This window comes from Phyllopteryx taeniolatus, chromosome 16 (genome assembly GCF_024500385.1).
Source record: "Phyllopteryx taeniolatus isolate TA_2022b chromosome 16, UOR_Ptae_1.2, whole genome shotgun sequence".
NCBI classification, from domain to species: Eukaryota; Metazoa; Chordata; class Actinopteri; order Syngnathiformes; family Syngnathidae; genus Phyllopteryx; species Phyllopteryx taeniolatus.
In genome coordinates, this window is record NC_084517.1 from 15,336,815 (window position 1) to 15,353,972 (window position 17,158).

Sequence of the window (17,158 nt, forward strand, 5' to 3'; positions counted from 1 at the left end):
AAACCAACCTCAATAAATGCAAAAACACAACTTGGTTATAACACCGGTTATAACGATTGTCTGATTAGTGCGTGCGTGCATATGATCATGCATGCGTGAAATGCTTCTCCATCCGCATTATGAGGTTGAGCGTAAAAAGTATATAGTATGTGTATATATATATATATATATAAAAACAATATATTTACACAAATATATACAGTACGTAAATAGCAATGTGTTCCATTTTCTTGTAAAAGCTCAATAATTAAGCTAAAGTGCATTGGAGCTGTTTTGTTGAGTCATGTATGATCTATGTAATCATGACACGGCATAAATAGACACATGCTCTTTTAAGGCTGGAAAATTTTTTCTATTTATTCGTCAGCCATCACTCAAAAGGAAACAACACTGATACACACCGGCGTCACGTACTTTACGCAAGTAGCAGAGGCGCGACGGTGCTAGACGAGCAGTTGAACCGGTGAGTCTGTTCTTGAGAGACAATCAATCAGCTCTTAATGAGCGGCCGATTGAATCACCTCTCCTTCACTTCGTTTCCGAAAGTTCTGTGAAGTCAATGTGGCATCACTTCCTAACAGATTGACTCAAATCTAATCAAGTTCATCCCGTCAAATGTGGTTGATTTTGTCCACTGTAACACTCTCGTGTCCACCGTCCCAGCTTTTATTTTCAAACCATTACAAGTCATCCAATATTCATGCATCATAAAAAATGCAGCACAAAATGGTCGCATGCCAGTCCATCATCGTTGTCTTCTTGAAACAAGAAAAGAAGAAAGTTGGAACGGTGTTACAGTGGATGACAGCTGCCTCGAGCGGCAGCAGAGGTATCGTATCAAACCGTCAAGTCAGCGTCATAAAATGTCATTTGATTGCATACAATTTGCCATTTTAGGCATTTTAGACCATTTAATTGGCGTCAGCAGTGGGATCCAGTTGAGCCCTTGACCTGAACGCTGGTCCATGTAGTGTTGACACGTTATTTTGCGCTCTCAGAATGTGAGTTCTCAACTATTTATTTGGCAATAGAAATGTGGTGTTATTTGGTGTCAGATGTGGGATCCACGGGAGGCTTTCACCTGAACGCAGCATACATTTTTTAAAGCTGGTCTGTGTGGTGTTACTCCGATCTTGTGGATACTTTGTTCTCAGTCTGTTTTAGAAGTTAGTTTTTGGGTGTCAGAAATGGGATCCAGGGGGCTTGTGATCTCACTGCAGCATGTTTTCAATGCAGTTTCAGTGTAGTGTTCACACTGACAGTTGCTTTGCTCGCAAAATGTGAGTTTTTGAGTATTTATTTGCCGTTAGAAGTGGGAACCTAAGAAGACTGTGGTATGTTAGCATACCGACTGTTAGTATGTTAGCATTTGGTCAATTCTCATTTAGGTTGTTATACAGTATGCTATATAAGAGTCAATTTCCTGAATGCTATTTGACAGTGTGCTGCTGTGATTAGTTGTTGATTTGACTCCACCTTCTCAATGAGCTTTCTGGAATGATCGTAGACAGGGGACCATAAATCGCGGCCTTTAAGTGGCCTTAGTGCTGGCTGAGGCCGATGCCGATGATGCGCTTTATGCCGGCGACTGCGAGGGAATGTCGGGGCGAATCAATCCGACATTGATTATTTATTTTTTTTTAATTTTTTTTTTTAAATGTAAGACACAAAGAATTCTTTGTCCTCATGCCACGTTCCGGCGCAATTTATGGCCGTTGAGGAAACCAGGGACAGAGTTTAAATGTCTTGTTTACGTGGTGATGATGATGACGATGACGATGATGATGGCGGCAAGTGGACAGGCAGCAGGAGGACAGCATCGTCGTGGCGGCTGACAATGAGCTAGGGGAGTCCATCGCCTCCCCGAGCCATCATGCGTTTAACGAGGTCGGCAACCCACTGCGCTGCGAGCTAACTGACTTTTAATTGGGGTCTGATCAAAACACACACACACAAAACACTTTCATGCAGTGCGTAACAATGTCCTTCACCATCAGGGATGGTGACAACTAATGCAGGCGTTACCAAACTGCAGTGGGCACCCCAAGCCACTCCCTCCAGTCGTGATGCACATAATAATTTTTGGGGACCAAACCTTGAGTTTTAAATCTGCTGTTATGCTGCTGGTTAAATTGACCCATTTGAAAATCAAGGAAATTTTACTGTACTTTTTTCTTTTTCTTCTTTTAATTAACTTTTTTCTTTTTCAAGTTTAACATTTTTTTTAAACAAAGATATTTTCTTTATTTATTTTATTAAAAAATGTGATTACTTATTCTTCTGGCTTTCCTTTTTATTTTTACATTTCTATGTATGTATGTATGCGTGTACGTATTTATTAAAAAAATTATTTTGTATTTTTCTCATGTAAACAATAATAGGATTAAACTTATTTTTTGTCTTTAAAATAAATTTCCCATGAAAAATATTTATTTTTATTTTAATCATTTTCTGGCTGCTTGGAGGGGGAAAGTGGGACAAAGAACCATTTGCAACTCAAAAGTTGTTAAAAAACATGTTTTGTTTTCTCTGCCTTTTTTACCGTCACACAGCGTTCTTCAAAGCGTTGGGACAGCAGACAGTCAGCCTCAGGTGACTGGCGACACTTTCTTCACAACTGTTCTTTTTATTTATTCTTATTCCTCCTTTTCCACCCATAAATGTTCTTGACATTTCAAATGTCACCTTGAAAAGGTACTGTGAAAATGTCGACACGAGACCATTGCCTGTATATATGTGTCATTGTGTACATATTGGAGGCGAAATGGAAGATGATTTGACATTTAACAGAAGTGTCTAGGCATTTTAATTATAGTAATAGTGTCAACCACTCTTCCACCATGCTGCATTACCTGTCACCGCTGTGCCTTTATCCCTTACCTTTCCAACTTGACTTTTACTGGGACCAAATCCAGATCTAGTATCGGGACCTCGGTGGAGGGAACTGGTTGAGAAACGGGAGTACCCGGAGAAAACCCATGCAGACATGGGAGCGATAAGCCTCAAGGTTGAATGTTCCTAGCATTCCAAGTTGGAATCTAACCATGGACCTTCTTGGAGTGAGGCACCTGTGGCAACACGTCACCCCTTGCTATTACCATGGCCTTTAACTACCAAACCATGACTCGTCCTTGCAATGAGGCAGTATTGTTAACCTCTTCCACCACCGCCGTACTACCTGTCCCCCCTTGCCACTACCATGAAGTTTACCTTACCATCCATAAAGCGCCCCGGGACTAAATTCACATCTTGTTCTGGCACCACAGTGGAGGGAGCGCTCTGGGAATTAACATGTTTTTGATTGTGGCAGGAAACGTAATTCCCCACAATAAAACCCCGGACTGTCTTGGAGTGAGGTACAATGACTCATACCCAAACTTGAAGCATCCAGGGACCAACCTCAGATCTAGTGCTGATACCAGTGTGAAGGGAAACTGCTGGGAATTAACCAAACATTCCAAACACTCCAGACTGGAATTTAGGTAAAAGGAAGTGTTTTGGAATTAACAAAACATTCTGGGCCGGTTTTTCGTTGTAGTGGGAAACAGGAGTACAAGTACAGACTCAACCCGGGACTTTCTTGCTCTGACGCAGCAGTGCCAATCACTCCGTAGTGTTACCTTCACCCATGACTCTACCACTACCCACAATCTTACCCTTCCCCACCGGGAAATACTTTGGGGTCCAATCAAGAATGCATACCTTGTTGGGAACTGACTAATAATTAACCAAACACTGCGGTCATGTTTTTAGTTATAGTTGGAAACGGGGATACCCAGAATCTAACCCAGAACCGTCTTGCTGTGATGGAGCAGCACCCTGACCCGGGAACCAATGCACATATATTGCCTGAAACTGTCTATTTACTGGACCTTATGTGGTTTCCTTGATTACAGTATCTTGAACGCACCCTTACCTTTATTTCCCTCTTTCTACTATACCAATAAGCTTATGCTTGAACCCTTAATCAATGAAATAAGGAAAAGATCATGGGGCAAAACAAAAAACAAAAAAACAACACTATAAAATGTTAACTAACCTTGTTCAAATATAAGCCTGCAGAACACGTTTCTCCATTTCCAAGCGCCAGGACCTTTTTTTGCATTCTCTTCCGCACTGGGATAACTGGTATAAACACAGTCAATGGCTAATAATTTATGGCGCACCAAGCGTTTGCTTTGAGCTCCCTTTATTCCTCCGATGAGCAATAAGCAGCGAGGGCGTTGACTTTAAAATGGCAGAGCAACGACATACAAATCCATCAGAGGAATGAGCTGATGTTATCGCGAAAAACCCTGCTCGTGCTACTTCGCTGGTGTGCGTGTAGCTTAATGAACAGCAGCAGCACTCAAGTCTAAGATAATTTGCCCAATGATGAATCAGCCTCTTTAAGTATTTCCTTTATCGGCAGAGCAAATGTTGTTTGCTGAACTGTGCCGTTTTCAAATAGCTTTATACACACACACACCAGTTTATAGTGCATCATACATATTAGGGATGTGGGAAAAAAATGTAATGAAAAACAGTGGTACGAATATGGCATACTTTCTTTCATGTGTAACACCCTCTGTCTTATCACTTCATTGATGCGGCAAATATCTGTGACCGAAAGTCGTATCGCATCGTAATTGAAGTGAATCATATCATACCGTACTTGGAATAAATCATATTATAATTGGAGTGATTTGTATGTTAAATGGAGTTCAATGTGTTGTAATTGAAGTGAAACATATCTCAAATGGGGTAAATCATTTCATAAATGGGGGTTAATGGTATGGTAATTGGAGTGATACGTATCACATCAGTGGTGAGGCCCCACCGTTTAAAGTCACACACACTAAAATTCACAGATATTATAGTGTGGAAAGTAATTGATTTGATTGAATTGTATCGTAAATGGAATGGACTTTATCGCCTCAGAATTGGAGTAAGTTGTAATTTATTGTAGAATTTTATAGTAATTGAAATGATTCATATCGCAGTTGGAGTGAATCAAATCGTCAATGGGGTCAATCGTATTGCATTGTACTTGAAATCAATCATATCGTATTGCCTCCTACTTTGAATGAATCATATTTTATCAGATCATAATTGCAGCGAATATATTTATGTTGTAAATGGAATGAATCGCAGCATAAATGGCGTGAATCGTATCATAATTTGAGTGAATCGTGTCAGAATTGGAGTGTGTCGAGTATAACGTGACTATATGGACTCATTGGCTGTGTATCATGATATAAAATATAGACATTGTCCTCAGTGATAAGGATGTACAAAAATCCATGCTAACTGCTTGTAGCATCTTTGTTATGAGCTTTTTTCCCCCCTGTTATTCTGAGGAGGTTGCTTTTGTGCGTGTACGGTTATTGCTTCCATCATTCTTGGTCTTTCTCAGCTTGCAGGTATGAGGACAAGCCATCAGGGGGGTGATGATGTCCCGAAGATGTGAGATGTCACATTGGTGACCAATCACACAGATGTGACAACCATATCTAGTAGCCTACAGGGCTACATGGAATGGGGGGGGGGGGGGGGGGGGGGGGGGAAGTGTTTGCGTTGCTCTGGCTACAAAATAGGACACAAGCCCAAGGTTTCAAAGGCAGCAATGAGATTTTAAATTGCCTTTTCAGTTATACATATCCCCTCATGCTATCATTTCATTTTCTTGGCAGATTAATATTTCACTCATCCGTGCTCCATATTCATACCAGTCACTGGCACATAATGTGGCAGGAATTATTGGAAAGTACATTAGGAAATGACTCCATTTGGACTTTGATGTATTACCCGCAGTAAAGTTCAAATTCTGAATTGCTTCTTTCAGCTCTTTTTCCGTGCGGCATGACGCTCGTTCTTTTGTAAATTACGCTCGCGTGTCGAGCGGGTCAGAACTGTGAAGCAGGGCATGATTCAGAGGTGCTGACCTTTTGTCCAAACGGCCTCCATTTTGGCTTCCTAGAATCAAAATAGCGATCACCGTGATGGTGTGAATCTCTACTACAGATGGCAAAAGCACTCACATGCTGTCCTTTAGTAGAAGGTAAAGTGGTGCCTTGAGATACGAGTTTAATTCGTTCCTTGATCATATGTAACGCAAAAAACTATCTCCAATCATCTTTCCCAATTGAAATGAATGGAAATGTCAATAATCTGTTTCAGCCTCGCCCCAGAAAATTGAATGTTTTTTTTTATACTTGATAAAACAATTAAATAGAATTAATTTGAAAGTTTGTGCATCACGATTAATTCTTTGTGATTGTCTGGCTCCTTCTGGTGTGTGCACCTTGACAGACATACGGATATATATATATAAACTAACAACTTTTTTTAAAGTAAGTAGTAGAGAGTACAAATATCTGTTTTCGAATATAGGGTGTAAAAGTAAAAAGTTATCACAAAAGTAAATCCTCTCATTGAATACCTGAAAAATCCACTTAATTGCAGTAACAAAGTATTTGTACTTGGTTACTTCCCACCTCTGCCTGCTACTAACCAGGTGTACCTAATAAAGTGACTGGCGAGGTGAGTGTTGCGGGTGACTTGGCTTCACACGACGTGCGGGGATTTCATGAAAGCAGAGTGGCTGTAGTTTATTATGCAATAGCATTAGCAATCCAAAACTATTCTGAAATGCAGTCAGATGTCAGCTGTGGTCACGCTAATGTTACGCTAGCGATGGGTGACTGCAAATTTCCGTGCTGATACTGAGACTTTAAAGGACATTTTTTTGAAGTTCATGCAGTATATCAAATTAAATTTATTTATATAGCACTTTTCATACATTAACATACAACACAAAATGCTTTGCCATTATCACATTTAAAAGACTCACCAGGTGCTATGTACTACTGTTAAAATCCAAACTATATCTGCTAGAAATAATTGACGTTCAGATTGACCAATGTCTAACATTTAGACTGACCTATACTTGACTTTTCGACGGACCTGAGTTAGGAAACCGTCCAATCGGTGGTACTGAGGGCAATCAGTGGCAATCAGCCGCAATGATTGACATTTATACTGACCAGTGCCTGACATTACACTAACCAGTGCCTGTGTGCAACCTGCATGAGGTAACCGTCCTGTAATAAACGGCATATAGATAATGACTGCTTGAGCACATTGGGGCAACTAATGACTGTAAGAGAGTTTCAACTGTACAGTCAGAGCCTAACTTGGAGGCCCAAAGTTTAGACACAAGTCACTGAGGTTATGAAATCCCTAAAAAGAGGACGTAAACTGGGAAAAGAAGACATCTGGAGTCCTAACAATAATTTACTGTATTGTAAGTAAGTCATTTACTCTCCTGCTAAATTGACACATAAATCGTCCAGTATTTGCGATGTGGGAATATCCTGAGCTCCAGCGTTCCTCTAAATAAATGAAAGCGAGTCATTCTTGAGTTGTTGTTTTCTGACGTGCTGCCTTGCTAATCGGTCATTAGCAGCGACATAGATGTTAATGTAGACGGAGAGGACGCGTCTATGAAGCATATGGACGAACCCGTGAACAGATGGACCCACAACAGAAGCGAGAGTAGATATTTCTATATTATAGAAGATGCCACTGGATTCGTCTTTGTCCTTTACGTATGAGACCTTATGTAGCATGACGACTGTTCCTTGCAACAATTTCCTTCCTTTCCTCGCCTATCGGGTCCGTTAAGAACAGTGACTCACTCGGGTGCCAGACGTCTATAATCAGATTTCACCTCCACGCTCCCTCGGTACAAATGTGACAAATGAAGGGGAACGTCTATAATAGGCTTGCTGCGCAGCCCCCCCCCCCCCCCCCTTCCCCGGATGACTCCCTGTGTTAGTGTCCCATTATCCAATGTCAATGACACAATGCAGACATTGCCATGAATCATCCCCGTCTGCATCACAAATCTCAAGTTGTGCTGTCACATGCGGCCACGTACCACGTCGGTTGTTACATGGAAATCAAACAATCAGTGGTGCTGAGGGTAATCAATGGCCATGCCAGTAATGATTGGCATTTAGAGTGACCAATGCTTGGAAGTCACATGCTCCTTCACCAGACATGACCCGTGCATGACACCACGCTAACCAGCAAGCCTCACATACCTTTCACCGTCCTATAAAACGCTTGGTTTTTTTTGTTTTTTGTTTCCCCGTCCCTAATCTTGAAGACTCCCTCATCCGCACTCACATAAATCTCCCGCCGCCCGCCATTCTTTTGTGCTATCGCAACGGTGTCGCCTTGTATAGAATAAAAACATCATCATGGAGTGCCGTGATGAACGACCTCCATAAAAAGCGCCCGTCAGTTTGGAAGATGACGGAAGCTGCTATGTACTATGTCTAGGAGAAGTCGACCCCACAGCGTCTGTGTGGTGATGATGGAGAAGGAGCCCTCCTGTATACAGAGTTCAGGATGGAACAAGAGTATAGTGCCTATACATTTACACTTGTTTATTACAATTACAGTGGATACGGAAAGTATTCAGACCCCCTTGAATTTTTCACTCTTTTTTTTATATTGCAGCCATCCATCCATCCATCCATTTTCTGAGCCGCTTCTCCTCACTAGGGTCGCGGGCTATATTGCAGCCATTTGCTGAAATTATGTAAGTAAATTTTTCCCCACATTAATGTACACACAGCACCCCATATTGACAAAAAAAAAAAAAACGGAATTGTTGACATTTTTGCAGATTTATTAAAAAAGAAAAACTGAAATATCACACAGTATTCAGACCCTTTCCTCAGTATTTAGTAGAAGCACCCTTTTGAGCTAATACAGCCATGAGTCTTTTTGGTAATGATGCAACAAATTTTCACACCTGGATTTGGGGATCATCTGCCATTCCTCCTTGCAGATCCTCTCCAGTTCTATCAGGGTTGCATGGTGAACGTTGGTAGGCAGCCATTTTCAGGTCTTACCAGATATGCTCATATGTTTAAGTCAGGGCTCTGGCTTCGGCTCAGTCTGAGGTTCTGAGCACTCTGGAGAATTTTTTCGTACAGGATATCCCTGTAGTTGGCCGTATTCTTCTCGCCTTTGATTGCAACCAGTCTCCCTGTCCCTGCAGCTGAAAATCACACCCACAGCATGATGTTGCCACCACCATGCTTCACTGTTGGTAGTGTATTGGACAGGTGATGAACAGTGCCTGGTTTTCTCCACACATACCGCTTGGAATTAAGCAGTTTCTATCTTGGTCTCATCAGACCAGAGAATCTTATTTCTCACGAGTCCTTCAGGTTTTTTTGAGCAAACTCCATGCGGGCTTTCATGTGTCTTGCACTAAGGAGAGGCTTCCGTCGGGCCACTCTGCCATAAAGCCCCGACTGGTGGAGGGCTGCAGTGATGGTTGACTTTCTAGAATTTTCTCCAATCTCCCGACTGCATCTCTGGAGCTCAGCAACAGTGATCTTTGGGTTCTTCTTTACCTCTCTTCTCCCCCAATTGCTCAGTTTGGCCGGACGTCCAGCTCTAGGAAGGGTTCTGGTCGTCCCGAACGTCTTCCATTTCAGGATTATGGAGGCCACTGTGCTCTTAAGAACCTAGTGCAGCAGAAATGTTTTTGTAACCTTGGCCAGATCTGTGCCTTGCCACAATTCTGTCTCTGAGCTCTTCAGGTAGTTCCTTTGACCTCATGATTCTCCTTTGGTCTGACATGCACTGTGAGCTGTAAGGTTTTAAATAGACAGGTGTGTGGCTTTCCTAATCAAGTCCAATCAGTATAATCAAACACAGCTGGACTTCAATGAAGGTGTGTAATCATCTTAAGGATGATCAGAAGAAATGGACAGCACCCGAGTTAAATATCAGTGTCACAGCAAAGGGTCTGAATACTTATGGCTGTGTGATATTTCATCCATCCATCCATCCATCCATTTTCTACTGCTTATCCGAGGTCAGGTCGTGGGGGCAGTAGCTTTAGCAGGGACGCCCAGACTTCCCTCTCCGCAGCCACTTCATCCAGCTCTTCCCAGGCCGGCCGAAAGATGTAGTCTCTCCAGCGTGTCCTTGGTCGTCCCCAGGGTCTCCTCTCGATGTGGGATATTTCAGTTTTTCTTTTTTGATAACTCAGCAGAAATTTCAACAATTCCGTTTTTTTCTGTCAATATGGGGTGCTGCGTGTACATTAATGAGGGAAAAAATTTACTTAAGTGATTTTAACAAATTGCTGCAATATAACAAAGAGTAAAAAATGGAAAACTGAAAACCTTCCGTACCCACTGTACATTTGTTGAACAGTTTAATCTCGGAAATTCAAAGTAGGCTTCCAAGTTAGGGTTTCTCCCTTTGGTTTCATGCCAGGGTTAGACCTCCCGTCCTTCCAAAAGTACTAATAGCCCATGTATTCTACTTTGCCCTTGCAATTTCCCTGTATTCACTAACATTTATAACTGTGTGTAAATGCCAAAAGGGGAATTTAGTAAAGTGTTAGTGCGCATATTTGTTTGCCCATGTGTGAGGTTTCACATAACAACATACTGTGGCAGATTGCCCATGAAATACAAAATACGAATGCATTTTATTGTTCAGGCCCCGTGGTTAGGAAACTTTTATTCATCCAACTATGCTACCTATTGCTAGTGATGGGCCTCATGTGAAGGTGCTTTGTTTGTGTTGAATAATTTAACAACTGAGGACAGTCATTGATGTGATATGGGTTGATGTTGCGATTACATGCTGTTGATGCTTTATGATCCTCCTCGTTTCAAGTGCCTTTCTGCCATCTTGTTGCATCTGTACGCAATAACAAACACCTTTTGTGCGGGGACGTCAATTATATTCTCGGTTTTTCGCTGTTCACGGCAGGGCTCTGTCCGTATCGCTATTTCACTTTAATTTAAAAAGTGTATACAGTGTACTGTATGTTTGTATAATTTTATTTCATTTGCAGTATTTGTAAAAAGTGCCTCTCTCAATTTATTACTTAATCTTGTAATGTAGCCTCTTCTCATAACAGCTTATTGATTGGCCAAACAATATAATGGCATCTCATAAGAACTCCCTCCTTGGCTCCTCAATGTATCAATTTTCTCGTTACACCGGGCTGGAAAATGCAAATGAGAAAATGAGTGTAGCTATTCATTCCAGTGTGGATATTTGCATAATTTTTCATTTCCATGTAGTAGTGCTAATGGGGTTTGAGTCTTTAAATTCGATTGATTTATATATTCAATTCTGCTTTTCATGTTAACATGTAACATTAGTCTCTTAAGTGTTGGCGTAGGAATACGGCACACAAGATCGTCGACGAATCAGCAAGCCTCCTGGAGATCACAAACATATAATTGGTTACAGTTCCTCAGAACAATATTTCTGGGAGCCCTTGCATATTATCCGTTTGTCGTCTTTATGCAATTTCTCTTCTTTCTCGCAAGGGACAAAATATAATGTCGTACCACTGTTCTGAGTAACTGTGAACAATTGTATGTTTGTGATCACCGGACGGCTCAGTGTTTAGTGCAAGTTTAACAGTAGCAGTTGCCTTTTTCTGAAGACCATTTGCATTGCATTCCACGTTTTCGATGCAATTTCAATTTCTTTTCATTCTTGCTCCTTTTTTATCCTTTTTCTTTTTTCAGTCTGTTTTTGACTTTTTCTTTGTTGTTTATCCTTTTTATACCCTGTTCTCATTTATTCCATTTTCATTTTCTCTTTTTCCTTGTCTGCTTCTTTTTTGTTCTTTTCCCCCTTTAATCATGTTTCCCTTTATTTTTTTTCTTTTCCTTTTTATTTAGCTTTTTTAAAATGTTTCCATACTTTTTCAACTTTCTCTTCATTCTTTTTTTTCTCTTTCATACTGTGGTGGTAAATGAATCATGTTGGCAGGCGATTTCACTCGCGAACAATCAAATGTTCACCTTTATTTCTTATATATTTTTATGTCCTTCTAATGCGGACGTGATGTCTTTTCCTTTCAATCGTGCAAAGTCACAATTGATTCACGAGTATTTTCTGCCGTGCTGTGCTCCCCCGACAAAGCAGCGCTGTTATGTTCAGATGTCTGGACAGGCCTGAGAGCTCATTATCGTCTCTTTTTTTTTTTTTTTTTTTTTGGGACGTCTCCACTGGAGGCAACAGATGACGAGTGGGGGGAAGCGACGGGTGAAGATTTTCAGTGGCCACAGTTTTTCCTTAGCGTCTTTTGTCATGCCGTCACCCTGCGAGATGACTACTCTTTTCGTTGACTTCGGCCTTGACACGCATGCCAAACATCGTCACGCTTGACAAATGCAGCAGTGGCTGCCGTTGTTGAACCTCAAAGCCATTCTTAGCCGTGCCGAATGGAACATAAGACTATTATCGTATTCAATTCAGTTGAAAATGTAAAATGACATTATTGATTTTAATGTTGCGGCACGGTGAACGACTGGTTAGAGCGTCTGCCTCACAGTTCTGAGTACCGGGGTTCAATCCCCGGCCCCGCCTGTGTGGAGTTTGCATGTTCTCCCCGTGCCTGTGTGGGTTTTCTCCGGGCACTCCGGTTTCCTCCCACATCCCAAAAACATGCATGGTAGGTTAATTGACAACTCTAAATTGCCCGTAGGTGTGAATGTGAGTGTGAATATGTGTGCCCTGCGATTGGCTGGCAACCAGTACAGGGTGTACCCCGCCTCCTGCCCGATGATAGCTGGGATGGGCTCCAGCACACCCGCGACCCTGGTGAGGAGAAGCGGCTCAGAAAATGGATGGATGGATTTTAATGTTGAATAACAGCTTTTGCTTTTTTATGATAGACAAAGTTCACAGACTGGAACTGGTGTCTTTGATCCTCTTGTCTGGACAAATCCAATATCTCAAAACCGCAAAGTGTTGGGGCTGAGAAAAACAATAGCACACCTGTCCTGTGGGAGATGCACGGATTTATCTTCAAATTACCATGATATGATATTGGCAAATTCTGTCGTAGGAGTTTAAGTGGGCACTGTGTAATTCACCCAAAATGACAGCTTCAAACAATAATGGGCAACTTTCTGTTGGTTGCTGGTGGGTTCTTGAGACTTTTTTTTCCCTGTTATTCAGACTGACAAAAATCATAGCACACCTGTAGTGAAGGAGCTGCATATATTTATATTCAATATACGGTGTTATAATTAGGGTGAATTCAATAGTAAGAGTTTGTTTACGTACAAACGTCTGACGGATTGTGTTAGAGGACAGGCATTTTCTCTGAGTTTAAACTCACTGCCAGTGCAGAATCAGTCTGGGAGCCTCGCTGTTGCCAGATGAGTTAAGCGGACCCCCGCCTGCCACTTGACATTCCTGCCGATACGCTCCACCTGTGTGTCTGTGTGCTATTAGCGAGTCCATCGATCACACAGTTGAAAAGGACCTGTGTCAATAGCCAAACAACGTCTTCGGTGTTTGCTTTTTTTGTCTGTAACAGGAACTCAAGTGTTAAAACGATGGCAGTCCAGAGGGGTATGTCGTTGTGTCAAACATTGATCCAAATGAAAGACTTAAGTCTCCTTGCATCTGCGCTACAATGAGACTGCCTCACAAAAAAAACGCATGGATGGGACTGGATTTGTCATGCTTGGTGGCTACTGTTAGCGTCACTGACATGAATAACCATGCAGCCACATAGCCGTGTTGTCATACTGATATATGCAAATATAGTCTTTTGTCTCTGAACTAATTAAAACAAGTTGCCTGATTATCTCTGTTCTCCTCAAAGCAGATGGGTCTTCGTCAGGCTAATGAGGTGGGCGGGGCTGGCTGCCAGATCCTCTGACAGGCATGATAAAACACTGCATTGGCACATAAACAGATCTTTATGCAATGCGTTTGAGTGTCTGAATTTGCGGAGTCCCACTTGACTCTTGATTATTGAGATTATTGGGAGGGGCGTGGTTGGGCCTAATGGGAGCTAACTAAAAGCTTTTAAGTGATTAAAATGTGTCATTTTGTACATTCCCTTGAATAAACATCTCACTTCAAAATAAATGGAAAAAAAAAGTAACAGGGAACAACACTAGTTAGCTCTAATTATCTTTATTGTAGCCACGTTTCCACCAGCAGATAACGTTAGTTGCTTGAGTTAAAAGAAAATAATTGTTTGAATAAAAAAATGTCTCACGCTAAATAGACACATCCAAATACTGAAAACTAAGCAAAACAAATGTTACTGTATTTAACCGTGTTTTAACAAATTGCCGGGTGCAACATCCACAGGAATACGCAAAAGCCTCACCTCCCCCCAAAAAATAGTAGGTGATGCAGAAAGGGAGCTAAATTCAAATACATATTTTACTGCCTTGCCTCAAATAGTGGCCTCCGCTCATCCAATAAATTCTCAATAAATTGCCCACTGATTCATCCACTTAAACAAATGAACGTCTCACCTCAAATAGATGCAAGGCTATTTTTTTGCTCGGGTAAAAAAAAGTAAAAAATCAGGTCATACCACTAGGTTGCTGTAATTACCTTAAATAATCAATACTAAACGTGATAAACGTGTCAACAAATCCCAAGGAGCATCATTTTACTTATAAATAAGTAAATAGTTGTCCCCCCCTTTTCCGCTCAGGAAAAGAATACAGTTTTAACAGGTGGCACCAGAAAGTAGCTTTAATTACCTTTACAAAATACTAGGGAGAATACGTCACTGTATTCGACCCTTGTTTCAACAAAATTACTTACCTCAGAAAGATGCCTCCTATTTCTGCCCAGATAAAAAAAAAAAAAATAACAGGTGATGCCATTAAGTAGCTGTAACTATCTTTACTCAATGCTAAACCAGACAAAAGTTACTGTACTTCACCAGCTGAATCATCCGCTTGAAAAAATAAACACCTCACCTCAAACAAACTTTCCGCTAGCTGCTTGAGCTACATCGATAGCATGACATCATAGCACCAGAACAGTGTCCACGACTAAAAAAAACACAACCGTTACTTGCCTCGCTTCATTCAGTCTTACACAAACATTTGATGAAATTAAGACTTCCTCAAATAAATTCCAGGTACTCTCTGCAGTTGAGTACTGACACCAACCTGTCTTTTCTCACAGGTGTTCACCCGCTACGGCAAGTGCTACATGTTCAACGCGGCCGAGGAGGGCAAATCTCTGCGCACCACCATGAAAGGCGGCACGGGGAACGGGCTGGAGATCATGTTGGACATCCAGCAAGATGAATACCTGCCAGTGTGGGGCGACACAGGTGGGTCTCGCTTAGTACTTAGGACTACAAGCTGCAAATACTAAGCAGGTTTTTCTGTCGATGGGATTGGTCGTCTCTCTGCTCGTGAGCCTCGGGGGGCCAGGGATGTTTTTGCGTTCACGCGATTTAAATTCATCTATAATTAACGCAGCGGTGACTCACGGTTCTCGGGAAAGGGAACGCATCGGGACACAGTCTCATTTCACAGATATTAAAGGATTTAATGGGTGCTATATGGTGTTTTTAAACACAATGATGAATGGGCACTAATAAAGCAATAAAAAAAAAGTTGGAATTTATAACCCCAATAAAACTACAAATGTTCACACCTGGAAACAATAAAATGAATATTTTATTGCTTCCTTTGATGTCAAAATATCAAAGGACAGATAGATGAATAACCCCCTCATAAAACAATAGTGTTGGAATTTATAACACTAATAAAACAATAATCAAGCAATCCAAAAACTTTATTTAACCAGAAAATCAAAACCATTGAGACCTTTTTTATTTTACTTTTTCAAGGGTGATCTGGCCAAGGAAAACAAAACAAAAAAGCACCCGCCTGGTAACAATGAACTGATTTTACTGCATTCTGATGTCGAAAGATAGAAGGACCGAATGGAAAAACAAGCCCCCAACAATAGTAGATCAGAATGTACTGTTTAACCACAATACAATTTCACAGCTGGTAACAATAAATTGATGTACCTTTGTGTTGCTTCCTTGTGGCAAAATATCAGAGGACTGATAGATGAATACAAAAAAAAATTATATCTGGTTGTAATTTATCGACAAAACAATAAAAGAAATGTAATCATGGAAACAATAAAATAATGTTATGTCGGGAGCGTATCACCTCCCGGTGTCAAAAAGTAAAATGAAAGAATGATTAATAACCCATCATAACACACGAAAAATGTCAGATTGGAAATTATAACATCAATAGAACAGTAAAAATGCATACACGTAAGAAATAAAAGCACGTACGTTACACGTTCTATTGCTTTACCTACCTTTTGAAGTGGGATCAAGGACACAACAAATGGAATTGCATGCTTGAAAACAATAACACTGGATTTTATTACACAAGACAGAATGATTAACGACACAAATATGTCAAACGTCAATAAAACACTAAGAATGCACAAAATGCACTTTGTTGATTACAAAGTATCTTTGATCTGACATCGAAGACATAATAAGCCCTCAGCACACAAACTGGAATGAATGTGGATTTACTGCACCCAAACTGTGTTTTGTGCTCTCTCCGACTCTTCCTTTCTTTACTTGTCGTGTGTGTTCTCACATATTGTTGTTGTTATTGCTACCTGGACCAGCGCTGGGCCTGAGGACTCCGTATATGCTTTGCACTTCACCAAGTCGCACACTGAAAATCATGTTTGATTACGGGGCAATGATGAATGAGTGGCTGAAGTTTCCCGTTGCCTGGAAACTAGACGTTATTTAAAGGACATGCTCCCTGTTGTTCCCCGTAAGGTCTTCAAACTTCTCACCAGCAGGCAAACTAATCAATAGCTAATAGTTTTAGAGGAGAGCAAGCTCTCAAACACAAACGCTGACTTGAAACCCTACTCTGAGACTTGAAGCCAAAATTTTAATCCTAACCCTACTTTGAAACGCTAACCCAGACTAGCTAACTCTAGTTTGTACCCCTAATTTAGCCATAGCCAAGAGTGGAAGCCTTTACCCTGGCTTAAAATCATAGTGGGAAACCCTAAACCCTGATTGAATCTCTTAACTTGAATCCCTCACACTGACTTCAAAGCCAAATTTAGGATCCTAACACTGGCTTCAAAATTAAACTTGAAACCCTAACGCAGGTTTGAAAAAGTAACTGAAAACACTAATCCTGGCTTCAATCTCTAATTTGAAATCCTTACTTTTCAACCCTAACCATGTCTTGAAACCCTAATTTTAAACTGTAATCCAGGTTTCAAAAGTAACTGGAAATCCTAACCCTTACTTGAAACCCTGACTTGAAACTAT

The 17,158-nt window shown here is 41.0% G+C and overlaps 1 protein-coding gene across 10 annotated transcripts in view; it reads left to right on the forward strand.

The window, feature by feature from the left end:
- asic2 (acid-sensing (proton-gated) ion channel 2) overlaps positions 1-17,158 on the forward strand; it is a 162,245-nt gene that overhangs the window by 121,036 nt on the left and 24,051 nt on the right. For all 10 annotated transcript variants that reach the window (XM_061749351.1, XM_061749350.1, XM_061749353.1 and 7 more), the window contains one exon: positions 14,998-15,148. In XM_061749351.1, coding sequence (XP_061605335.1) covers positions 14,998-15,148 — 151 coding nt within the window. The remainder of the gene's footprint in view (positions 1-14,997; positions 15,149-17,158) is intronic.